This window comes from Triturus cristatus, chromosome 2_1, assembly GCF_964204655.1.
Source record: "Triturus cristatus chromosome 2_1, aTriCri1.1, whole genome shotgun sequence".
NCBI classification, from domain to species: Eukaryota; Metazoa; Chordata; class Amphibia; order Caudata; family Salamandridae; genus Triturus; species Triturus cristatus.
This window is the reverse complement of record NC_140581.1, coordinates 827,644,283-827,672,046: the sequence shown is the minus strand read 5'-3', so window position 1 is coordinate 827,672,046 and position 27,764 is coordinate 827,644,283. Positions and strand designations below refer to the sequence as shown.

Genomic DNA, 27,764 nt, shown 5'->3' with positions numbered 1-27,764 from the left:
TTCTTACTCTGTCGTGTCTTCGCCGACACCTGACTCGTTTTGATCACTCTCATTCGATTTAGCATTCAGAAATGCGTTACAAAGCGCCCTCCACTTTCTGAGATCGTCATCTGGTTTGTCATCTCTTTGACTAGATTTCATATGGGCTTCCTCCGCCAGTGTCCATTCATGCACGTCCCTCATTCACACATCAACTATTTCTGTAATCTTTATTTCTCTTTTTATAGGATAGTCCACCTAGTGTGCTTGCACCTGTGCACCGCTAATAAAAAAAAAGTATACTCTGATCTGAAAGAGATATCCCGTTATAGCTTAAATGGACAAGATGCTTAGATTTGAGTACTAGTTCCCAACTGAGCAGTGAGTGATCCTAGGTAATTTAGTGTACCTCCCTGTACATTGGTTCACTCTTCTGCTAAAACTGGGAATGCCTAGAGTTGCACTTGAGACATAAACACCATCCTCATATCTCGTTGTTTGGGGTACCAAGACTCCTTCTAGGAGGTGTGGGGAGGAAGTAACTCAGCCTTTCAGAAAATTTGGTACAAAATGTTACCAAACTTTGTTCTTTACAAAAACGGTTTAAGAAAAGTAATAGCTAGCAATTCTTTTACAGACTGTTCTGAAGGGGTGCTCGTGACACATTCCAATATTTGGGGGTCTTTCAGGATACACAGAAGCAATATGTTCGATGGCATGTGTAGCTGTAGATACACATGCTCTGTTTACGTCTGCCATCGAGTGTTGGGTCCGAAGTTGTGCAAGTTGTTTTTCATTGACAAAGTCTTTCGAGTCACGAGGTCGAGTGACTCCTCCTCTCGGTGATATTATGCATAGGTGTCAACTCCATTGTTAGATTTTTTTCTCTCCATCGTCGGGTTCGGTTGTTTGTGCCTGTGCTCTGTGATTCGACTCCGTTCGGTTCAATCTTTTGGTTCTTGCTGTCTTCAACAGTATTGTTTATGGTATGCACATTCACTCCTTTCTTTCGACAGCTCGTCAATTCTAATTCGTCTGTCCGATCGCCCTTCGGGGCACCGCCAGTTTGGACCTACCTTCAGCGACTTACCAGCTCCATCCAAAAATGTGTTGCTAGTGATGGAGCACTCGCCTTTTAGATCCTGTCTGCGTTGCCATGCAAAATTCCCACACATCGACCAACACCTCGTGCGCAACCTGTGCCTTTCGCTGGGCCACAAGGAACCGACTGCGACATGTGTAAGTCATTTAGGTCCAAGAAAACCCTTCTGGTTTGAAGGGCTTGTTTCCAGGAAATGTCTTGCAAGACCACAGATGACACTCCTGACATTTTCGGCAAAGAACACACCCAAGAGGAGATGACCGTTGAGAAAGAGGAGGCTTTCTTGATCGATGAGAGCTCCGGCTCTGATGTGGAGGTAGACATGGAGCTGCAGGAATTCCCATCCACCCAGTGTGGGAGTACTGTGACCCCAGCCTCTGCTGCTCCATCAAAGCCGACCAAAAACGTTTCGGCACTCCCAATAATAGAGGTCGCCGAACCACCACTGCCTTCTGGTCATGATCAGATTTGAAAAACTGCTTCGGACGCTCCGCCCTCGGGCTCGATGCTGAAGATTATTATTGAGGCCAAGTCTTTGGCATTGACCTCTTCGGACCAAGAACATGCTTCGGTACTGATTCGGTAGACGACCCCATCTCCCTTGGCACCGACCAAGCATCACACTTCCAAGCCCAAAACCTTGGGAGCCATAAGACTCAAAACCATCATCTGCTTCCACGTCTCCCGTTCAACCCATCTTAGAAAAGATAGACATTCACCAGAGAAAAATTCAAATTCAATTCTGCACTCGTTGCATTATTATTTCACCTTCCTCACGACCACCTCTAAAATGGAAATTGACATTTGAGGAGGCACTAGATGCTCCCCTCCCCCTCAAGAAGGAAACAAAAGACAACGCTAAGCCCTTCTTATCAACCACTTCCTACGCCACCTCCCCCTCCAACACCTTCTCCACCACCTCCATTCCTTCCTCACGCTCCTCAGCCGTTAATCACCACAGCAGGATATACAGGACATGTTCTCTCAAGTATCATCATAGTCCGACACTGGTGGGTTGGGGTACCATTAGGAGATCATAATCCTTGGGATATATATGACATGGATCCTACTACATCAAATGATCCCGACCTGTACCCAGCTCGTCCTTCCCCTCCTGAGGAGGATGCAACCTCCTATAAGGAAGTCATTGCAAGAGCAGCAGCTTTCCACAACATACAGCTCCATAGGGAACCCGTAGAGCAGGATTTCCTCTTTGACACTTTAATTTCTACTCACAGGGACACACAAGATCTGCCATTGTTACCTGCCATGATGAGACATGCAAATGGGATCTTTAAGGACTCTGTCAGGGCCAGAATTATCACTCGTAGGGTAGATAAAAAATACAAGGCTGTGCCATCAGGCCCTGTATTTATTCTGAGTCAAGCACCACCAGACTTCATTGTCACCACTATTGCACATACAAGGGCCAACTCCCATGCTACTGGGGATACCCCTCCCCCACAAAAGGAAAGTAAGAGCAAAGATGCTGCAGGAAAGAGGGTTGCAGCAAAGGCTGCAATCATTGGCACATCTCCAAGTCTCAAGTTCTTTTAGCCCGCTATGACAGAGCACATTGGGCCGAGACTCCTGCACCTTCCTGAGGAGTATAGGAAAAGAGGTCAACAAATTATTACTGAGGGACAAACCATCACTAACACTTCTATACCCTGTGCCCATGCCCCTGCAGATACTGCAGCTAAACGAATAAATACAGGTGTCCTTCATAGCCTTGTTGAGATGTTCTGGGTTCAAACAGGAGGTCAAACAGGCAGTTTTAAATATGCCCTTCAATAAAGTACACCTGTTTGGTTCACAGGTAGATTCTACCATAGGGAAAATGAAGAAGGACACTGATATGGCCAAAGCAATGGGGACATTACAGACCTGCACTCCCAGTTGCTTATTTTGTCGCCCAGGCTACAGGGGTGCAAATGTCTAACTCCATAGAGGCATCCACCTCCCAACAGAAACAGCCCAGACCTCTTACACCAAGGGTTTCTATAGAGTTTCCTTCAGAAGAAATAACAACAAAGGTAGGGGCACGGGTGCCTCTGCTCGTGGAGCAACTACCACTGCAAAACAGTGACTACCCTATCTTTCCCCCTGATCACACAACACCTATCGGGGCAGACTACAATTGTTTTAACCAGTTTGGAATACCATCACCACAGACAAATGGGTACTAGCCATTATCCAACACGGTTTTTGTCTGGAGCTGATTACCACACCATCCACCTCGCACTCATAGGTTATCTCAGGAACATCAGACACTTTTAAAGCAGGAATTTCAAGCCCTTTTTCTCAAAAGGGCAATAGAACTCGTTCCCCTTCAACATCAAGGATCAGGGGTATGCTCTCTATACTTCCTAATAACCAAACAGGACGGGTCTCTAGAACTGATCTTAGTTCTCAGGCCTTTAAACAACTACATTATATCAGAACACTTCTATATGGTCACCTTAATGGATGTAATTTCCTTTCTTCAAGAGGACGACTTTATGGCAACGTGAGACCTAAAGGATGCCTACTTTCACATGCCAATACATCCTGCTTACCAAAATACTTGAGATTTGTTGTATCAGGAAAACACTATCAGTTCAAAGTTTTTCCATTAAAAGTGACTACTACACCTCGGGTATTCACAAAATGCTTAGCGGTAGTCGCTGCACATATGCAAACACAAAATGTTCACATATTCCCCTACTTAGAAATTTGGCTTATCAAAGCCAGTACATATCAGCAGTGCCAACAACACACTCAAATCACGATAGATCTACTTCACAACCTAGGTTTTACCATCAACAGCCCAAGCCTCAACTGCAACCCCTACAAAGCCAACCTTACTTGGGAGCAATCCTAAACACACAATTAGGATTAGCCCAACCCCGATCGAATTAGAACTTTCAGGAAACCTTGCCCTAGTTCGCATCAAACCAGACAATCACAGTAAGGACAGTTATGCATCTACTAGAAATTATGGCATCTTGCATTGCCATAGTTCCTCATGCAAGGCTACATATGAGTCCCCTTCACCAATGTCTGGCTCGCCAGTGGTCTCAGTCACAGGGTCAATTGGAGGACCTATTGTTGATAGACTATCACATTCACCGTTCTCCACAATGGTGGAACACTAACAATGTGTTGAAAGGGCGGCCTTTTCTGGAACCTGTTCTCCACATCACTCTCACCAAAGACGCATCACCGATGGGGTGGGGTGCTTCCCTACAAGACCTCACCCTACAAGGTCTTTGGGATGCCAAACTTCAGTCTCTACACATCAACATCTTAGAGCTTCAGGCAATCTACTTAGCATTGAAAGCTTTACTTCCTCATGTGTCTCACAAGGTTGTCCTAGTCCAGACAGACAATATGACAGCCATATATTATATACAAAAACAGGGAGGACACGGTGTTCACAACTATTACATCTGTCTCAGACCATAAGGAAGTGGGCTCTACATCACAACAACTGTTGGCGGAATACTTTCCGGGAACAGACATCGCCTTTGCTGACCTGCTCAGCAGGATGCTGCAACAAGTAGACAAATGGGAACTTCACCCACAAGTCCTCTTTCCATACTTCCAAAACTATTTGCTCCCTCAGATTGACCATTTCGCCACAGCAGCAAACGCAAAATGCCCATACTTCACCTGCAGATACTAACACCCAGTATCCAAGGTCAACGCAGTATGGATGAGTTGGTCATTGATATTTGCTTACGCTTTTCCTCCTCTCTCACTTCTTCCTTGGCTGGTTCGGAAGCTCAAGCAATCTCCTCTTACAATGATCCTGGTTTTTCCCACATGGGCGCATCAACCTTGGTTCTCAACACTATTAAACCTCTCTCTCAGGCACACAACAAGCACCCCAACAGGCCTGACCTTCTCACTCAACATCAAGCACAAATCAGGCACCCAGACCCGAAAACTCTCAACATTGTAATATTGCTCCTGAGTTCTTGGAGTTTGGCTACTTTGAGTTACCACCAGAATGTATGGATATTCTCAAGGAAACATGCAAATCCAGCACTAGAGGCTGTTATTCAGCAAAATGGAAGCAATTTGTTTCCTACTGTTAATCCAAACACATTGATCCTCTAAAAGCCACAGTGCAGGACATTGTCTGCTACCTGGTTCATTTACACTATGCAAATTTAGCATACACTCCCATAAGGTTACACTTCACTGCAATTGCTGCCTACCTCCAAAATAGACAGCATCACTCACGTTTCCAAATTCCAGTCATCAAAGCTTTCATGAAAAGACTCAAATGAGTTACTTCACCATAGGTTCTTCCAGCACCCTCCTGGAACCTTAACATTGTTCTCACGATACTCATGGGCTCCCCATTTGAGCCCCTTACCTAATGCCCCATTCAGTTTCTTTCATGGAAAGTGGCATTCTTAGTTGCCATTTCCTCACTCAGGTGTGTTAGTGAACTCCAGACTTTAACCTTACAAGAACCTTTCTTTCAAATGCATAAAGACAAAGTGGTTCTTGGTACCAGCCCCAAGGTTCTGCCTACAGTAGTGTCTCAATTTCACCTCAACCTGTCCATTGAGTTGCCAGTTTTTTTTCCCTCAAGCAAATTGGGTTGCGAAAAGAGCTCTTCATACACTAGATGTCAAAACAGCACTCATGTTCTACATAGGTTAAACAAAACCTTTCAGAAAATCTAAACAACTCTTTGTCACCTTTTCACCACCTCATAAAGAAAACCCCAATATCCAAATCAGGCATAGCCAGATGAATAGTCAAATGCATTCAAACTTCCTACCTTAAGGCACAGAGACCTTTACCTATTCCTCCCAGAGCACGCTCTACTCGCAAAAAGGGATCAACCATGGCCTTTTTAGGAAACATCCCCATAGCTGACATTTGTAAGCCAGCTACATGGTCCACATCACACACTTTCACTAACCACTATTGTGTTGATATTTTAGCCCGCCAACAAGCGTAAGTAAGTCAGGCAGTGCTACACACTCTTTTCCAAGCCACTGCAACACCCACTGGCTAGCCACCGCTTCTAAGGAGGGACTGCTTTACAGTCTATGCAGAGCATGTGTATCTACAGACACACATGCCATTCAATAGAATATGTTACTTACCCTGTAAGCATCTGTTTGTGTCATTTAGTGCTGTAGATTCATATGTGCCCTCCTCCTCCCCTCACGCCTGTGGCCGTTGCAGTTACATAATACATTTACTTTTAGTTTGGTCATCGCATTGCTTACACATAATTTACACTCCTTTCTCTCCCACCAGCGGGAAAAATAATCTAACAATGGAGACGATGCCCATGCGCAATATCACTGAGAGGAGTCACTCAACGTCGTGACTCAAAAGACTCCTCCGAAGAAAAACAACATGCACAACTTAGGACTCAAGACTAGATGGTAGGAGTATGCAGAGCATATGAATCTACAGCAGTACATGCCACAAACAGATGCTTACAGGATATGTAACATGTTCCTTCTCTGTATCAACAAATCATACCTGTCCCTTTCATAAAATTGTGTGTGATTTAAAAACACCGGATGAACAAAAGGCTGATATCTGTGCCACAGAAGGTGCAGCTCTTGCTAATCTATCTCTCACTGATCCCACTCAAATTATTAGACCCTAAAAATGTGCGTGCAAGAAAATAAAATAGCTTCAGAACTTATGATATTATAGTATAATAGTAAATCTGGAATTATTTTATTTTCTTCACGACAATTGTATACAAACAATAGTAGTATGCCAGAGTACTTCAAGATTTTTGTGTTCTGCTCAAATGTGTGTATGTATGTAATATTTATGTGATGCGAACCTAGCCAAAAGACAAACCAGGATGCTGCTTAAATGTTCTGAGGTTCTGCTAAAACCATAGTTCTCAACGTGTCCCATAGTCTGTGAGGGGTTCAGATTAATTAAGAAAGCAATGCTCAAAGTAATGGTGTTATTGAAATAAGTTTGGGTTCCTAATTGTGCCATGGCCAGCTCAAGGTTTCACAGCTAGTCACCTGTGAGATGGTACGTCTGCAAGCCATGTGGTGTCAGCAGCAGTTTCATGCCTCTTTTATAGCATTTCCCGCTACTTTATGTAACCCCTAAATGTGCACACATTTCCATGCAAACTACCTTAACTACCTCATTGCCACATTTTGCACTACTGTATCAAAACTAGGGCAAAGTTAACCATCTAAATAACTTACAACGAAACATATAAAGTTAGAGTTATAACTGACTACTTCATAAGCATACAATTTCTAGTTAAAAAAAGCATTACATGTCTCTTTGGAGAGGTGAAGGGAGTTCCATACCTTGCTATAGTGATACTTTTCTAAACTTCTTGCCTGGGCCCTCAAAGTACATTTTAACTATGGTTATTATCTCTATCTTCTGTCTGGTAGGGATGGAACCAGGCTCGATATTCTGGTGGGGTGAAGCACATAGTTACAAGAGCTCGGAAAGGAGAAATTCTTGGTGATGAGAAGGGATCACTGGGCACAGACATAGGGCTGTGAGCATATACAACATGGCTGTGAGAAAAACTGTTGCCTTTGTGCTGCTAAAAGGTACATTGGCAATACACTAAAACCCCTTGTGACCGGTTCTATTGATCTTATTTCTCGTTTCTGACTCTACCTCCCACCTCTAGCTCTCATTATTTCATAAAATCTCTCCTTCACTCATCACTCGATTTCTATTTCTTTCAACACATCAAGCCCTCAGCAATATGTTTGTGCCCCCCTTTTCACTGCTATCCTCTTTCTCTGACATTCTCATTTCTAACTTTCCCTGTACTCTTTCTTCCCCATCCTGTTCTCATACCCTCTCACAATTTCTCTTGTAACTCCACCTCTATCCTCTTATTATATTCATCTCTTCCAGTTTCTCTGACACACTAGCTTTTCCTCATTATCACACGTCTACCATGTTTCCTAACACCCTCTTCTCATTTCATCGCATCTGTGATTGACAATCTTACTGTCTCCTCTGTTTCTCGTGAGTTTCTCAGCCCATTCCTCTGTCCTTAGTTTACTCTTTTCCGGTGTGCTTCTTACCTTCAACTCTAACATTACATCTCATTTCTGTCTTGCTGTTTATTCCCCATCTTCCATTTCTTGGCTCTTCCCTTCTATTATATTTCTTTCCTATTTGCTATAAAATCTCTTTTTTGTGCTTTTGCCCGCTTTCTCATGCTAGTTCTTTCCATCCAACTCATTCTCGTCCTCTTCGATTTCCCCTTATTTCTCCTTTCCAGTCTCTCTTTTTTATTCTTTCTTATTCATTCCCTTTCCCACCACTCCATTGTTACGTCTCTTTTGGTAACTTCCCCTGAGCCCAAATTTTAGCCTAGGGCTATCAGGCTTGTCTCTTGACAACATTGTTTATGACCCTCTGCCTAAGTGCTAAGATCACAGTTGAGAAGTGCAGGATTCACTTCAATACTTGCAACAGTATGCAATAGCAAACATAACAACAAAGCAAGATTCTCAAAGGCAGGTATAGCACAGGCGATAGCAGTTCAAGTTACTCACATTCAAGAGGTGCTTCACTGGAAGCAGGAGTGAAAGCTTCATTCTCATGCCCACAGTAATTCTCTGCCCGCTTGGCACAGTTGCCAACAACAGTTGTGGTATGAAAGTGTTCAAGTGGTTCTGTATTTTAGTGGTGATATCTAATTTTTGCTTTTTTCTGTTTATCCACAGCATAGAGTGGTCTGCGGTGATTGTGGATGAAGTACATAGGATCAAAAATCCGAAGGCTCAGGTGACGCAGGTCATGAAAGATTTAAAGTGTAAAGTTCGCATTGGATTGACTGGAACCATTCTGCAGAACAACATGGAGGAACTGTGGTGTGTTTTTGACTGGTAAGTAAAATAAGAATAGTGTTTTTGAGAATCAAATATTATTAGCTCAGCACTATTCGTTGATTTACATGTATTTTTCTGGTCTTGAACCTGACCACTACCTACTCTTAAGAAAATGAAACTTCAAAGTTATTTTTTTTAAAATTTTAACGCATCACGTTGTCGTTTAAGGAAACTGGGCTCCACGTAAAAAAAAAAAAAGATTGCTTTATTAAAAAGCAATAAGAAACATGGTGGTCTGCTGACTTCAGCAGGCTACCATCCCTATGATGGCTGCGATTCCTAAAGCGTTGCAAATTGCGACCTACCTCATTAATATACATAGGTAGTTCGATTTGCAACCCACTCGGAATCGCAGATTAAGAAATAAACATTTCATACATTTAGAATATCGATTACCAATTCTGAAAAAAATCGCTGTTTTCGAATCGTTATGCTAAAGGTACATCTGGCCCTTGGTGTAATATCTAACAGTAGTGAACAGTGTCCCAACAAAAAGGGTAATGAGGCTAACCTAAGGGGACATTTTAGTGAATGCCCATTGAACAAGCATTGGCAAAGCCAATAGATCTCACCTGTTGGAGAGCTGTTGGCTTTGTCAGTCGGGTGGGGTTGGACAACGGTAGGGAGTTGGGGGGAGGACAGGACTGTAAAAAAAAAAAAAGAGAGACAGCCAATGCTGGCCCTCTCATGATGCTTTTAAAAAAAGTTTTCCTTATGGCAATTGGGGAGGGGAATAATCAACATGATAACAACGGGGGTGGGAGGTGAATAAGCAGCATGGCCGAGGGGAAGGGAATAAGCAACATGGCTGGGGAGGGAAATAAGCAACACAGACGGGTGCAGTGGGAGGGTAATAAACAACATGGACGGGGCTGGGAGGTGAATAAGCAACACAGATGGGGTGTGGGAGGGGAATAAACCACATGGACAGTTGGGCGGGAGGGGAATAAGCAACCTGGAGGTGGGTGGAAGGGGAATAAGCAACATGAGCATTGGAGGTGCGAGGGAGAAGAAGCCACACGGACAAGGATGGCAGGGAAAGAAGAAAGAATAGAAAAAAAAAGGACCCTAATCCAGTTGAAGCAATTAGAACTTAGTCCGTTCTTCTGCCAAAAAAAGAGGAGATGAAGCCGGCTCGCGCTGCCAATTTGAAGGCAGCAAATGAGAGTTACAATGAAGCCCACAAATGGTAAGCAATGGGCGTGCTCCAAGCCCCTTGTAGAATACCTCCCCTCTTGCAAGCAAGAGCACATGCACTAGTGAATGCGCTTACACAGGCGAGACCTAAAAAGAGTGCGAGTGTTATTCTCACTCACCTTTAATGCAGAGTATTCATGAGCTGGTCTGTAATAAGTGTCTCCTCTGTGCCCGCATTTAGGGTGGCCAAGGGATGAAGTAGAGGCACCTGAAATGTATCTAGTGTTCTTTTTGGTTCCCCACCAATGTAGTCTTTGTTATCATAAGACAATCAGCAGGTTTTCGTTGGGACCCCACCATGAATAAAAAATAATCTCAACTAAGCAACAAAAGAAAAAGAATTTTATTAACTCCAGGCTTCAATCAGGTCAATGGGTAGAAACATTTCAATATGTGCATTGTGATCCAAAATTAGTAGATGCTGGTCAATCAAGCAAAATACGTAATTTGATTATAAATTCATCATAAAAGCAGCACATCATCAAATACATAATATTAAAACAGTGATCTTTTTTGCTATTGCACAGCACATTTTAGAAAGCTTGATACAGCAGAACAGACCTCCAAATCCGGCAACATTTGGAGAAAACACAATGCAGGTCTAAGAGGGCGAATATTATATTTTTTCAGCACCGGAGTACATGATGATAATAGTTTTAGCTAAGGTTTCCTTACCATCCTCCGGTTAATAAATCTTGAAGGTCATGCATTAGTTTTGATATTGCCAATTTACCATCCCTCTTTATTTTTACTGCCTGAGAACCAGTTGGTAGAGTAGGCTTTACTCAGCAGCGTCTCTGATTATATCCTTGGAAGTTCAAGAAAGACTCATTAAGTCATTGTAAATTATAGTTCATTCTAACTGTGAAAGTGGCAGCTTTGTTGCCGAGTTGCACTGTTATAAACTGAAGACTTGTCACTTACTAGTAAAAAGTACCTGTTTTTATGCAATTCAGAGATTCTTTCTGAATACTGATGTCTTATTTCCGTAACTGTACAGTTCCTGGCAATAATGTCAGGTAATGAGGTGTAGTTTACAGTGTCAGTCTTAAACTGGAGTGTCAGAAGGCTTTTGAAACCATTACCACCACCTGATCTGGGCAATTCGGTCCCAGTTGCATAGCGGTGTACTCACTCTATCAGGTATGAGCACCTTGTTTTCTTCTTCGGCACAGCTGAGGTGCTTTGTAAACCAGGTATTAGGGGCAATTCAGTCACCATGAGTTGTAAAGGAGCTAAAGTTTACCTTTACCAGGGTGATGTCATCAGTACTGTTGGATTGCAAGTTCATCTCAGTAGGCCAAGTGCTTAGAGGACGTCTGAGGCGCCACAACTTGTATAATGGCTGTGTTAATGTTTTTCCACAGCAAATGGTGATCGTGAATAAAACTGAGTTTTAAACACTCCAACAGGAACTTGAAAAGGCTCACCAAAATCATTCACCTCCACCCACATTGGAGGTGAATGACTGAACCTGGTTTCCGTCCCATCAACAACATAATTTAACTATTAGTTTAAAAGACATACAGACGACAAAGTCCTCTGCATGGTAAGAGACGTGTTCTCCTGCCCTGAGTGCCCAACTATGCTGTTTGGATCCTTAAAGCGGATTTTTTGTCATAGGCGAACACGGATCATGCGTGTGCACCACGACATAGGCTTGTCTTGTTACAGGTGAGGGGCGCCCAAAGCACTGCCCTCATAGTGGTGGAAGGCTGCCGCTTTCACCAGAAGTTAAGCAGCACAAGCATGGTGTTGGCAGCATACCATGTAGTCATCTTTAGTAGTAAACAGGACCTTTTTATCCTGTGTCACTGGAGTGAAGCCTACAGGCTCACTCCCCCTTTTAAACGTTCTGCTGCTGTGTGCTTAACTCACCCCGGCCTACATTAGGTAGGTGCGAAGGGTGTGCATTATGGAAACCTGTTGAGTCCATGTGTGCTCACAAGAAGTACACTACATAAAGGGTGAAGTGTGGTAAATGTGTGTATACTGGCAGTGTGTGTTTTTAGAATAACACACTCTGGTATGATACAGAAAGGCTGCAGTACTAAACAATGCACGCAGACTGAAGGCGTTTGCTGCATGTAGTTATGGTTATGGGGGCATAAAACACGAGGATAACAGTGCTGTGCAGTAAGTGTGCTGTGGATGTACACGGAGTGCAAGTGTGCCTGCACTGGTACTTTAAATGGAGGACCATGGGTTCCATTTTGGGAAGACCAGGCCTACCTTTTGGAAGACATGAGGTGTAGAGGAGTACCTCTAGACATATTTGTGTATTGCTGCATTCCTGTAAATTGGGAGGGACATGCACTGGCGGATGGGTGAGCCAGGATCTCTCTGTGCATTTCAAAGGACTCTTTGATTCAATGATAGATCAGAAGGAAGGGGCCTGGACACATCTCAGAAAGAGAGAGATGTGGCTGATAAGCGAATCATACAGATTAGGGCTGGGAGCCCAGGATTACCTTATTGATGCACATATCAATGTGGCTGACATCCAAGTGTGAACTCTGGTTATTCTCATGATTCTTATTGTGGGTTGATCAGCTTCGGAGTCCTGCCTGTTGAGACAGGAGGAATAGGAGAGGGGAGAGGTGTTATTTCAAAGAAGCAGAACCCCAACATAAAACTTCAAAGACTCAGACACTAAATTACCCCCCTGCAAAGGGAAGTAAGACCTACCATGCGATCACTGAAGCAGTAACAACCCAGATTGCTAGAACCAGCTGGTAGTGCGGCTCAGAGGAAAGAACCTGCACCTCCCGGGTGCTGCCGTAAGTGACCGCGCATTTCCGACTTTGCCAATCCAGAGCAGTACTTCGCTGCTCCGCTCAGGGTTTCCATAACCGCCGGAGTGGGTAAGCCATGAACTGGGCTTTGGACCCGGGGGAACATACTGCGATTGCTACTGTGACCCCATAGTCTCTTGTGACTGAACTTCCGAAAGGAGTCAGTGGGGAGAACTCTTGAGTACGGCCTGATAGTTTACAGTCCCTGGATGTGGCCAGCAGTGAATGGGGAATAACATCGAACCCGTTGCATTAAATTTAGTGAGGCAGGAAGTGGCCTGACAACTACTAGAGCACCGACCTCAAGGTGGATTGTGTTATTGCTTTTTAATGTTGTTTACCTTTGCATATGTAGAACTAAAATTAAAATACTTCTTTTTACATTAAAAAAACAAGTATTTGACTAGACATTGATTTATTGTTCGTGCTACTTGCACGTTGAGTTATGAGTCATGTTCACTGATCTGTATCTGCGCTTCCCATGAAGGAGCCTTAACTGCTCTTCCGACACTACCTGAGTGTCAGGTGCAGAAGGGGTGTTTGGCCCAGTTGAGGAGGATCCATAGTAGATTGGATCCTGGGACAGCGGAAGTCAAGGGCATCAGCCTCCACGGGTGGGCCCAATAACTCCTGCTTGCTCCGTGACCCACTGAAAGGGGTTCTGACATTTGTCTATGCCAAGAGTTTGTTGGACTCAGAAGTGACGCTCAGACAAATCTCTGAGAAACTGCCAGGAGCTGTTGCCAGCAACATGCTCCTGCTATCCTGTTGAAACTGGGCTCTGCAAGGTCTATCTGAATTACAAATTGGATGGCCTTGCTGATCCTAAATAGAAGCTTATAGTTAAACATCAGTGTTCATTATTGCACGTAGTGCTTTTATTGATAAAAGATGGTTAACCTTGTGATCTATTCCACTATCCATAGTGATTTTACACATGCATTCTTGTGTTTCGCTGTATTATACTAACGTTTCCACCTTGCAATCTCTTCAGTGCACTCTGAAACACTGTAACCATGCATAATATAAACAAGCATTGGTAAATGCTAACAGTTTCCCTAAGTGCTTAATAATAATCAGTTTTATGTTGTAGCTTGGTGAGCAATATAAGCAATGCGAACTGCTGTTTGGGTGTATAAAGTGTTTGTTTTTTAAAAACACTGTGAGCATGTTGTGTGAGTGCATAAGTGATTGTGTTTTAAGTATGTCCGTGTGAGTCGGTGGAATCTGGATAAGATTGTGCACATGACAGCGTGTGTGTAAGAGAGCGAGATTGCTGGGAGTCCAGCTTCAATTTGTGGGTTTAGAAATGTGTGCATGTGTGTGAGCATTTGTGAGTGTGACTGATAGGGTTTGAGTCTTTCGGTGAGTGTCTGCGCGAGTCTGGGTGACAAGCGCAGGACTGCATAGAAATGCTTCTAAATCCCACGAACAGTGGGCTGAAGTCAGCAATATAAAAATATTGTACACTTCTGTCATCATTTTGTTAGGTGGATCATTACCATGGCTTTCAGTTCCACAATTACTGCCGCAATCAGCAACGAAATGAAATGCAGGAAATACACTTTCTTGACAGATGTGTAGAACTCACGAGTTTCCCTTATTAAGTTAATGTTAAGCTCCCAAATAATTAATTGTTATTGCGTGTTATACAAAAAAAATTCAGTCCAATCACACATTCTCACAGACACACACATACCTGCTATTTGTACAACTCAATACTATCTTACCAAGACGCACAGTTTTGAATCAAAATGTAATTATTTTTTCTCTTGACAACTGTTGAAGAAACATGCAGAGTGTATCCTTTATTGCTGAGTAAGGCAGCAAGATGTGAGGCTACCGCTGTGCTCAGTCTGACCTCCATCTGCTCCCAGAAAAGACACCACTGGACTAAAGGAATTGAGGACTGTCAGTGAAGTGAGGCATTTACACATAACATGTTCCATAGAATGCTGCTGTGCCCGTCGAAGCACACAATGAATGTGTGTTTCGGTGTCAGCAGACTGCACTGGGACAAGGTCAGCATGATTAGACAGATTGAGAAAGAACCTGGTTCCACTAAAGAAAGGCTACTGGAACAGAATCCATCTGGTAATTGTAATTGCATAAATATAGCGCTTATTACCCCTGGTGTACCGCTTAGAATATCTTGAAATTGAGCATGAAGCTTTAAGCACACAATATAAGCACTGGACTTTCTCATGGTGCTAATTGTACATGTGGATGAGCCAAAGTGCTTCTGCCCCATCTGAGGGTTTCACACTGGTCAGCAGGGAGGAAGATGGCTCAACCTCAGGGACAGAGGGCACGTGTGCACAAAACGCTGTGAGTGTAGAGAGAAGTCAGTGGGTGGAAAATCCTGGCTTCCATAGTTGCGGGAGGAGGGAGGCGGATGGGTTAAAGAGAAGGACAGCAGGGGTAGTGGGGATGTTTTCAAAAGAATGAGGGGACTGTCAGGAAGAAGGAGAGGGACAAAAAGTGAAACAAGCGCCGTTCTCTGAAGCGAGGCTCCCGCTGACCTTTTTAAAGTGATAGGGCCTAGGGCATAAAAGTGAAGAATATGCTTTTCAAATAACCCCCTAATATAGTTGATGAAAAAAGTCCACACATGGCATGAAATGACAGCAGTAGCAGTAAATTCCCTCATCTCCGATACCAAGAAGGAACAAGCTAATGACAGTGCGAGGGTGAAACTCCTCCCACAACCGTCTGTGCCATCTGTAGTGACCGCTGTGCTAACCATCTGCGCTCCCCTGGGTGGACAGAAGGAGAGGGGCGTCTTGATGCCTCTTGGATGGAGTTAGAAGCTTTATCTAATGCGCTAAATAAATCAACTGGCCAATCATTCATAAGGTTCTTAGTAAGGAAAAATCAATAACTCCAATAATTGCATGCATCGTGAGATCTGAAAAAGTGCTTCATGCATGAGACCATCAATCTGAAATAAGGAGGAGGGTGGGTTTACACTGCCTCACATCCCAGCACTCAGTTTGCCCCGATGCATCATAGTAAATGCAGTAGAGAGCAACACATTCTTTTTGGGGTGCTAGAAATGCTGCCCAAAGTCCTCTTGGGTCTCTGTACCACTCGCTGGGCGCAGGTGCATCAACCAGAGCTCGTCAGCTCATTAGCTCAAAGGAACCTTTTCAAACAGGAGGAGGGTGGGCACACACTGCCTCACATCCCAGCACTCAGTTTGCTCTGCTGCATCATAGTAAATGCTGTGCATGATAACACTTGCTTCGGTGACAGGCTTTAGTTTTTCACCCTTGTTGGTGCATCCAGTGGTGTGTATCTCTAGACACGTGTTTCTGGATAGTTACCCTTCTTCAGTAGAAAGCAACACATTCTTTTTGGGAGTTCGGGAAATGCTGTCCAAGGTACTCTTGTGTCTTTGTACCGCTCTCTGGGCACAGGTGCATCAACAAGAGCTCATCAGCTCTTTAGCTCAAGGGAGCCTTTCCCAACAGGAGGAGGGTGGGCACACACTGCCTCACATCCAAGCACTCTTTTTGTCCCGATGCATCATTTTAAATGCAGTGCCTGATAACACTTGTTTCAGTGACAGGCTTTAGTTTTCCACCCTTGTTTGTGCAGCCAGTGCTTTACACCCACCCTCCTCCTGTTTGAATAGGCTCCCTTGAGCTAATGAGCTGATGAGCTCTGAAGTTTTACTTGTTAAAGAACACCACAGTGATGCAGTAAAAATCCACAAACCAGCTATCCCTCCTATCGCACGTTTACAGTGTCTGTACCGTTTACCCATCAGAGGTTTCGGCTGCTTTTGTATGTTTGTATTTTTTTTTTTTGTAAACTTGTTTTTATTGCAGAAGTAAGAGTAAGGCATCCGTGAGAGCAACCCTTCACCAGATGGTATCTCAGAGCACACCCATCGGTTTAGCATAGCACACAGCCAATCAGCCCACATCCCGGAGGCCGGGCGGCGTACCAATACAGAAACTCAGAGTATCATAGCCATCAATTCCCGCAGTGACAGGTCACAGCCCAATTTAATATCTGCTTTTTTTAACCCACCCGCCTCAATCCCCAAAATTCCGTCCTGACTGCTCACTCCGGACTCTACTTCAATACCCCCAATAACTCCCCCCCCCACCCTCCCCTCCCCCCCCAACTACTGCTGAGGTGGGCCCTGGTTGTGGGGTCTAACGCAATTATTCTCCAGCTCTCACTTGTGACATGCAATCTCACCGGCCTCTTGGAACCCCGCCCTCCGAACCCTCGTGCTCCGTACTCTCCAGCCGGTAGTCCTTCAGCGCCTGTACTATCATCTCCCACGCCCTGACCCATTCCAGTCCTTTCTCGTCTCCTGCCCTGGTCACCTGTCGCCTCCGAAGTATACTCTCACAGCCCGCCCACTTCAACAGCTTTTGTATGTTTGTATGTATGTATTTTATATTTATAAAGCGCACTGTGACCAAAAATGGTATCCTGGCGCTAGCTAAACCACTATGTAAGGGAGTCAACTGGAATAAGTATGAAGGAGCAGAACCTGACTGAAAGAGACAGGTTTTCAAGGACTTTCTAAAACATAAGCAGATCATTATGGGATCTCAATGAGGCTGGCCGTGTATTCCATATCTGAGCTGCTCTTGGAGTAAAGGCTCGACCTCCTTGTCGGACTTTTTAAAATCTATATTCTTGGACATAGTTACCTGTAGCTGATCGAAGGAGTCTGCCAGTGGTATATTTCCTTAGTTTGGCTTGTAAAGGTTTTAATCCCTTGTTGTGTAATACCCTGTGTACAATACAGAGTGATTTGAATATTATTCTCTGTTTAATAGGCAGCCAATGAAGATCTTTAAGGGCATTTGTAGCAGAAGGTATGGGGGTCTATTTAGTGTTAGTAAAAAGTTAGGAGCTCCTAATAGAAGGGCGTTACAATAGTTCAGCCTACTTAATATTACACCTCTAGAAATCAATGCTCTAGCTGGATGATCAAGTAGTCGGTATAGCTTTCTGAGGGAGCGAATCAGTGCGAAACAAGTCCCGCTGATTCCATTCACTTGCTTTTCCATAGAGATGCTTTCGTCTATAACTACCCCTAGGTTTTGTACCACAGTTGAGTTGCCCAACGGGGCTTCCGTTGGCAGAGGCCAGAAGTTAGAGGGTAAGGGTGTGGAGATTTTGCTAGGAGGATTGCAAAAGAGCTCGTCTTACATCCATTAATTTTGAGTGAATTTACACTCATCCATTTAGATATATCCAGGAGGCATGCCTGAAAATTGCCAAAAGAGTCGGCCAGATCTTTGTATAGTGATAAAATCAGCTGGATATCGGCCGCATAGTTAATCAACTTCATCTTGTGGGACTTAATAAGGGAAACTAGAGGTTTGATGTAAACGTTGAATAAAATTGGGCTGAGAGAAGAGCCCTTCAGAACGCCATTTGCGGTCACTCCGAATTTAGAAAGAAATGGGGGCATGGATGCAGCCTGACAGCAGCCAGTCAGATAAGATTTTAGCCAGTTTAACATCGGGCCACCAATACCCGCTGCCATACGTCTGTACAAGAGGGTGCAGTGGTTAACCATGTCAAACGCAACTGATAGATCGAGGAGGACCAGTACAACTAGTTGCCTGTTGTCACTTATTCTCCGTATTTCTTCAGTAGCGCAGATCATTGCAGTCTCGGTTCCATGACCGGGACAAAAGCCAAATTGTTCTTCTTCTAGCCATGCGTGTTTCTCCAGGTGTTGCGACAGGATTGCACTGACCTAACGCTCTAGCATTTTTATTGGGAAGGGTAGGCGAGAGATAGGTCTAAAATTAGCTAGATCTAATGGGTCAGCCAAAGCTTTTTTCAACAGCAGCTTCACTATAGCCCTTTTCCAACAGTCAGGCACTGTCTCCGTTTCAAGGGAATCATTACAAAGTTCTAAGAGTGGGCCTGACAGTTTATCTTCCCATTTTGTCCATTGCTTTGGTGGGAAGGGGTCGAGAGGAGATCCTGACTTCATCGATCTATATAGTATTTTAAATGCCTCAACACAGATAGGGTGCAGCCTGGTGTGGGCCGCTGAAGTGAGGTCCAAAAGGTGTGGGAAGAAAAATTGGGAAGGACTTTTAACGTTAGGGTTAGACTTATTTGATGTACTAGGTTTGTCAATGCTGTCTAAAATTATTTTGATCTTATTTTCAAAGCATTCAGACAGGTCGTCACGTACTTTCTGCGACGGTATAATTTCTCACTTGAAACGGGATGGATTGGTAAAATCCTTAAGTATTTCAAGAGTCTTTTTTGCTTTGTTGGGGGCCGCAGTAATCAGCTCAAAGTAGTAGTTAGCTTTAGCTTTCCTTAACTTATTGTTATAATCATTTAATGCAGATTTTAAATGAGTCTTGCCTTCCTTTAAGTAATGGCGCCTCCATCTCCTTTCCAATTGCCTGCATTTTAGTTTGGCTTCTTTCAGAGTTATATCGTACCATGGGGGTGATATTTGTTTCCGGGGTTTCAAAGTAGTCAGCGGCATCATTTCGTGTAATGTTTTTGAGATCACTTTTGGGAACTTTTGATAATTCACTTCTTTGGAGTCTGTAGGAGAGAAGTATACCTCCTTAAGAAAGGGTTTAGACTTAATAGTAGTGAGTTTATGCCATGCTCTGCTTTCTACTATATATGTGTTTGTTTTTTAGAGGATCCCTTCTTACCCACATGCAGGTGAAAAGTTATCAGTGAGTGATCGGTCCAACACAAAGGGATGGTTTCCCCAACTGAAATTAGGCCTTCTCGGGAGAAAATGAGGTCAAGAGTGTGGGCAGCTATGTGTGTAGGGCCTTGGACCTGTTGTTGGAGACCGATAGTTTCACAGGTACTCATCAGTTCTTTGTAGGCCGGGCTTTAATCTCCTTCTACCCAAAAATTAAAGTCTCCCAATAAGAAGAGATTGGTATGAGTAAGCCTCATGTTGGTATCGATGTCTAAAAGAGAAGGTAGGGAAGAATTTGCAGTATTGAGTGGCCTATAACAAAGGATCCCCGTAGCTGTATTTTCCTTGTGACCCTTTAATTGGAATCCTAATAGTTCAATTCCGTCTGCCTGGTCTAGAGGAAAGGCGGATAAGGTCCCAGTTGTCCTTATGGAGACTGCCTAATCCCCCTCCCCCCCCCATCTTGGCCGTCTGGGGCTTATGGAAGCCTTTAAACCCATTGGGACATGCTCTATCGAGATCTGAGGCAGATTGCCCTGTAGTCCATGTTTCAATGATGAATATTACATCAAACCCCCTAGTGTCAAGCATTAAGTTAATTTCTTCCACATGTTTTGGAAGGGATCTAGCATTCAACAGACCACATTTTAACCTATCTATGCGTGTTTTGTTGACACTGTGATTCTTGGTGGAGTCAATTCTTGTAGAAGAGGCGGGGCGCTTACCGATACTTAGGAGTTCCTCCCGTGTATAGTAAATTTTATCTTGTTGGATGAACACTGCACCGGCAGCATGGCCGGCGCTGAGCGTGGCCAGAGCGCTGACGGTTGCAGACGGGCTTAGCTTTGGTGTGCCCGCTGCACACGTCCGCTGCGCAAACGCTCTAGCCTGCTGTTTTTATAGCGTCTTAAGTGATGCAGTTTAAGCAAGATGGCGGACCCGTTTCCTTATGGGGGCCGCCTTTGGCCAAAAGCATTAGTAGCCTTACATATGAGTTATAGCGGTGCGCGAACACTCCAGCCCGCTGTTTTTATAGTGTCTTAAGTGACGCAGTATAAGCAAGACGATGGACCTGTTTCTTTACAGGTGCCGCCGGTGGCCAAAAGAGATGCGAGTTTGTTACAAACTGCCCTGTAAAATACAATGCCCAGTAAGACACAGTTAAATTAAAACAGTGATAAAAATGCCCCAACAGTTATTCATATTCAAATATCTAAAAGCATTAGTATCCTTACATATGAGTTATAGCGGTATTTCGGCATGATTTGCACTGTGTACCACATACATTACATATTAGAACACATACATGCATATGTTTGTCCTTTTCCTATCCAAATAATCTTTCTGCTGTTTATTTTAGTTTCCTAGTCCTATGGTCTTTCTACTCAGTTATAATTTAGTAATGTTATGCACCAATCTAACATTAATCAGTCACCGTTGCTTTTTATCCAGTTTAAACAGTATATATTCACACACACCAAAGCTCAGTGTTAAACATTTTTGCTTTTCAATTCTGAATAGTCTTTCTAACCTGTTTATCAATATTGTACACAAACTCCTTAAATTGAAGTTTTTCATTTAGAACTCCGAGGTTTACTCTGTCCAATTTGTCCACCCACTGGACTTCTCTTTCTGTGATTTAGTGCTTTATCTTTGTTTACCCCTTGGCTCTTTTTAATCATTTCCCGAACTTGAGGAATAATTTTAACTGATGTTATGCCTTTTTTTATTGCAGTCTCACCATTGTGTGTCATTATGTGGCTTTTATGTTCTCTCCCCCTTTGTGTTATTAGACATTTCATTTCGTGTGTGTATGGTCAATTTCATTTGATTGCCCTGCAATGTGGTAGGTTTGTAGTGTAAGAGAAGGGACAGAAGTGTTTTGCGTTTTTCACTCAAGCATGATATTTTGCCTGCAAGAACTCAGAGCAAAGACTGTATGCAGTTATTGGGTTGGGCTAACATGCTGTTTATGTTCGAGCAATTTGCTGAAAGGACAGGTGGAGGGCCCGGTGAAAGGGGGTGTGATGTGTGTGCATCTCTGTTTAACTTGTCAAATAAGGGCTATAGAAACACCCCTAAATTCTTTGCAGCTGTTGTGATTAAAAGCCCGCAAACTTGTGGGTAGGATGCCAACGTTTTTTTAAATGTATATATTGAGATCTAGCACTCAGCTAGAATGGGCAGAGTTTTGCAGCTAAACTCAGCAGGATAGAGGAAGAATGCTTGAGTTTTACTAACCTTGGATTTTAACCTCAATCTAGCCTATGATAGCAGTGATGATGAATTATCTGTATGTGTGTACTACATGTGTAATGAAAAGCGGTATTAAAACATATGCTTACATCTGCACCATTTTCAATATTATTTATGCTTTTAATATTGTATGTAGGGTTGAAGGGGATTACGTAGTTTACTCAATGCTGTTGTAATTTGGTGAGCGAAGGAAATTGGCACAACCTTGGCCAGGTTTTTTTGGTGAGAAGCATCATGCGGTGACACTTGAAAGTAACTTTAAATTGCCATGCTCGCTTTTGGGGGTTCAGATTTTGTGGAATGCCCTGGATATTGTTTGGGGACAGCTAATGAATTCTCTATTTGAGTGACCTTCTCTCCCTACATTTTGTCCCGCTGAACTTCTTAGAGAAGCTATGAAAAGTTCAATGTGTGAAGAGAAAAAGAAGTTGATCATAGAATTGAGTTCTGTGAAGAGTTAAGCTCCTGATGAGTTGAGTCCTGGTGAGACATCAAGAGAAAGGGTGAATAAACTAAAGAGAGCTTATACACCTCTAGTCTGGAACAAAAAAAGGGCACCCAACAACAAGTGCTAGTCCGGAACATTTGTAAAAGTGGAAATTCAAAGGAAGTTTGACTTTTTGTCAATCATTTAAATGAAGACAATATGGGCAGATGAGGGAATTCAGTGCCTTAAAAATCCTGGGTAGCTTGCATTAATCTCAAGCATGTAGATAACTTTTCCATTTACTATGAATCCTTCAAGTCTAAAACAGATCTGCAAGGTCTGATCAGTTACCTAGCCTATGGAATCATTCTGTGAGTTCTGAGTACCAGGTTAAAATTAATTTCCCATTAGGCATTTGGCAAAGTTCAAACAGTCCATCTTGGAATGAAGCAACAGCAGATTATCAGTTGGTCTACAAAGGAGCAGTCTTCTGACATTGGTAACCACTTGAGTCGGGAGAAATTTGAGGACAAATAATCTGTTGAAAGATTCACTCACATGCAAGAGCCATCCTGAGTAGTACAAGCAGTGGTGTTTAAAGTGTAGCTGTGTGTTTTGCAGATGCCGTTGTCAAGGTTGGCAAAAAGTCTACTCTTCTGTCCTGATTGAAGCACAGTCCATTAAAACTTCCCACTTCTGCGTGCTCAGGTCAGTTCCTTTCTTTCTGCACCACCAAATGTCTCTTTGAGACCCTTACTGCGATCACAAAATAGTTTACAGTGTGAAAGTTACATGTCACTTCCCAAAGCGACAGGTTTCAAGCCCTATTGAAACTGTTGCAAACAAATGTCCATGCAGATCCTCATCAGATTTGTCTATGGTGCCTTAGGCCAAGCCTTAACTCTGTACAAACCCAAGCACCAGATTACTCTGCGACAAGACCAGTCCAGGTCAAAAGTTATGTCCTGGTCCTGTTCCAGATCTAGAAGTCACAATAGTAATTCTAGGGTTCTGTCTTCATCTCGATTAAGGTCTTCGGGTAAGTTGAAGAAAAAAATAAATTGCTAAGCCCCATCGCACCCCTCAGACTACCCTGAGAAGGCATGGGGCGTCTCAATGCGTCTCGATCTCACTCCTGAGGTTGTTCAATTTAGGAGCTGATCCCGCAAATTGTTTCAGCACAATCTGAGGCCTTGCGACCGTCAGCTACTCCTAAACAGATCGAAGAGTTCCATGAGGCAATGCTTTAACCCACCGGATCCTTGCCTACTACATCTGGTGCGTCTACTGGCCCCATGGAGCTGAAAGGTTCCCCACCTGGATTACCACTGGCGAGTTAGCCCTGGGTGCCCTCTGGAACCCCACAGCTCCCTACTTCACCGCTTCCGGCTCCAAACACGACTCAAGCACTACAGTCCACACACCAGTTCCCGATACTTCAATGCCGATGGCATCTCCATTGATGCTGAAAGATGAGGCCCCTATTGTCCTCTCTGTTGCAGAGTCGTCTCCGAATCGACCTTGATCGAGGCCACGCTCAGCTGCCATAGAGGCCTCTCTTCCTCTGCTAGTTTTTCTCCCACCAAGACGAACATACCCCCTCGATGACCTATTCCACACATATTTGGACTATGCAGGTGATAAGACGAACAAGCCTTATTACAAGCAGAATTGATATGATGAGAGACAGGAGGCCTGAAGCCTTGATACCTCCCCTGAGTAAGGCCTTTTTTCACCCCTGGTCTGGCCACTGAGGAGAGTGCTTCTTATGCGATGGTAATGTATAGGACAGACAAAGTCCTTGACCTCCAGCTCCCCACCTTGTAGGTGAAGACCAATGTTCTTACAGAAGTTCTTCCATAGAGTCAAACATCCACTGAGCCCCTCCTGCCTTTTAACAATGCCATTATGGATATTATGATAGGCGCATGGGCCAAATCTTGCTATGGTTAACCACCAGATTGTACTACGCTGCTGCCCAGACGACCCCGCATTTTTATTTCAGCACCTGAAAGCCTTGTGGTACAGGCGTCTGCAAGAAAGACTAACCCCCCCACACACTCCCTACTACTTCCCCCGATCGGGAGTCAAAACAGGTGGAGATGTTCTTGGAACATGTATTCTCGTCCACCAGCGATGTACTTTGATCAGTGACTGCCAGCTACCTGCTGGGGTGCTATTCACACACCCTGCGGGATTTGGTGGCTCAAGTCCTCCCAGGGGTCGACAAAGATCTTTGACTTGTCCTTGTCCAGGCCATACAGGATGGTTGTGATGCAGCCAAAGTTCACAATTCGTTGTGGCTTGGACACCACTTATTCCATCGGGTGGGCCTTTAACACCAGTGTCACCATTCGCTGCTACGCTTGACCGCAGTCGCCCGTTTCTACAGGCAATGTTAAGTCATCCCTCTTGAACATGCTGTTCAACTGGACTTGCCTGTTTGGGGACAAGGCTGATGCCACTCTCAAGCAGATCAAGTAGAGCAGGGCCACAGGCTGTTTGCTGGACTCGTCTGCCGCCCTGCCAATCGAATCATCCCTACAGCTTCTTATGTGGCTTCAGCAGAGGCACCCCATACCACCAATCAATCTAGCCTCCACAAGATGTCCAGCAGTTTAGCGGTAGAGGTCATGGTGCTCATGGCCCTCGCAGTCAAGGTCAATGAGCTACCCAGTTCACCACCCCCGCAGCCCCACCTGCCAAACCCCTTTATCGTGCTCTTAGCGGAGAACAACTACCCGGTGGGAGGCAGAATCCGAAGATTAATGCCAAGTTTTCAGGCTATAACATCAGGCAGGTGGGTCCTGCAAATTGTTCAGAAGATCTATGCCCTACCCTTTCTTTCCACGCAGCTGCACTTTCCCCAGTCACTTATGGAGGACCATCTCTACATTTTGCAGCAGGAAGTGCAAGCCCTTTTGGCCAAAGGGGCTATCGGGAGGGCGCTAGCACCAGAAGTGGGACTGGTTGTTATTATCACTACTTTCTGGTGCCCAAGAGGCCTTCATCCTATTTTAGACCAGCTCCCTTTCAACGTCTTCCTCCAGAAGCAGAATTTCTGAATGCTCACACTGGCCCAGGTCTGGTCTGCCCTCGACCTTAGAGACTAGATGGTGGCGTTGGACCTTCAGGATCCCTATTTTCATATACCTGTCCTGCAGACCCATCAGCGCTACCGGTGGTTCGTGGTGAGACAGGAACATTTTCAATTTGCTGTTCTCTCCTTTGGTCTCACCAGTGCCCCTCGTATGTTCACGAAAGTGATGACAGTGGAGACAGCACACCTTCGGAGGTCCATGGTGCCAGTCTTCCGCTACCTGGGTGACTGGCTGTTGGAGGCAGGCTTGCCCCAGGCAGTTGTCAACCACCTCAGGGCTACGCGGCAAAACGGCTGTCATCACAGTGGTTAATTATCAATGTGCCAGAGTCACAACTAACTCCTTCTCAGCCTCTCCTCTTCATTAGAACCTTGTGGACACTGTTCAGTTTTGCCTTTCCCCGGGTAAGCGAGTTTAGGACATTCAAGCTATGATCAATTGAGCCCTGTATTTCATCAGGTTGACTCTGAGGCTGCTGGGAATGGTGACCTCCTGCATCCTGCTGGTCGAGTATACCAGGTTAAACCAAAAGAGGACACTGTTCCTAAGGCTGGCTATCGGGAGTAAGCCAATAGCCATAGCCAGGAAAGAGCAAGAGGGGAGAGAAAGACCTAGGTATAGAGAGGGACCCACTAACAAAGAGGAAGAACTAGTCTTGCCTCATGTTGCCCTCACACACCCAGAAGGATGTCATGCTTCATCATCGGGCATTGGCTCCTCGTAGGGCCCGGCGCTGCAATGCCCTACGGGTCCCCCGGAGGGTCACTTTGGCGGAGCTCTTTTCAAAAAAATGCCGGATGGTGCCTGAGGGTATGCGGGGTGTGGGTCCAAGTAAAGAGGGGAAAAGGTGCGTGCAAAGGTAAGTAAAAATATGAACAGGGGTTGCTAAAGCCAAAGCTAAAAACGGGAATAGTGGCCGTTAAAAACAGATTAGAACCCCATGGGTAAACGATTACCCCAACAGGCATAGAAATACCTGTAGTAGATCGACATGTTTCGCGCCCCTATTGCCACAAGGGTCGTATGGCGCTTCTTCAGGATCAAAAGCAGAATGTGGTGAAGTGCACGTGAAGTGAGTAATTTAAAAACATATACCCTCATACTCAATCAGGGCGAGCCAGCTTCCTGTTTCCCATACAGGGCGGCGGTAGATTGCAAATGCTCCTGATAGGTACCTAGGATAGAAAAAACAGGATAGATTACACACAGTATGTGCATCAGTCACAACTTGATGCATCAAAACGTGCCACAATCGTGTGCACGACCTGCCACAATAAAAGTCACACAAGCCAGAACCTCGGGACATTCCCAAAGTTATCCATGTACCATCTTTCCCCTCCCGGGATTCATTAACTCAAAAGGAAGAAACCCTAAAGAATGTGTGTGTGCCCATCAGTACTGAAATCACATAGTTTGGTCGGTATGGTGGAAAAGCACCATGTCAGATGGAGAGCCGAAGCATCTAAAAGATTAACAAAATCCTAGCCCCCAGAGTGGCTGTACATAGGGCCAGTCATAAATGGTTACCAAATCACGTCATACAAGGTTACCTAATTCTATAATAATCATCACAGAACGGGACTCATAACTAAGCCAAAAAATAGTTACACCAGAAAATGAATCCCGGGAGGGGAAAGATGGTACATGGATAACTTTGGGAATGTCCCGAGGTTCTGGCTTGTGTGACTTTTATTGTGGCAGGTCGTGCACACGATTGTGGCACGTTTTGATGCATCAAGTTGTGACTGATGCACATACTGTGTGTAATCTATCCTGTTTTTTCTATCCTAGGTACCTATCAGGAGCATTTGCAATCTACCGCCGCCCTGTATGGGAAACAGGAAGCTGGCTCGCCCTGATTGAGTATGAGGGTATATGTTTTTAAATTACTCACTTCACGTGCACTTCACCACATTCTGCTTTTGATCCTGAAGAAGCGCCATACGACCCTTGTGGCAATAGGGGCGCGAAACATGTCGATCTACTACAGGTATATCTATGCCTGTTGGGGTAATCGTTTACCCATGGGGTTCTAATCTGTTTTTAACGGCCACTATTCCCGTTTTTAGCTTTGGCTTTAGCAACCCCTGTTCATATTTTTACTTACCTTTGCATGCACCTTTTCCCCTCTTTACTTGGACCCACACCCCGCATACCCTCAGGCACCATCCGGCATTTTTTTGAAAAGAGCTCCGCCAAAGTGACCCTCCGGGGGACCCGTAGGGCATTGCAGCGCCGGGCCCTACGAGGAGCCAATGCCCGATGATGAAGCATGACATCCTTCTGGGTGTGTGAGGGCAACATGAGGCAAGACTAGTTCTTCCTCTTTGTTAGTGGGTCCCTCTCTATACCTAGGTCTTTCTCTCCCCTCT

At 44.4% G+C, this 27,764-nt stretch overlaps 1 protein-coding gene across 3 annotated transcripts in view; it reads left to right on the top strand.

Moving 5' to 3' along the window:
* Positions 1 to 27,764, top strand: part of ERCC6L2 (ERCC excision repair 6 like 2) — a 1,253,563-nt gene that overhangs the window by 365,648 nt on the left and 860,151 nt on the right. For all 3 annotated transcript variants that reach the window (XM_085632896.1, XM_085632894.1, XM_085632895.1), the window contains one exon: positions 8,782 to 8,943. In XM_085632896.1, the coding sequence (XP_085489022.1) occupies positions 8,782 to 8,943 (162 nt within the window). The remainder of the gene's footprint in view (positions 1 to 8,781; positions 8,944 to 27,764) is intronic.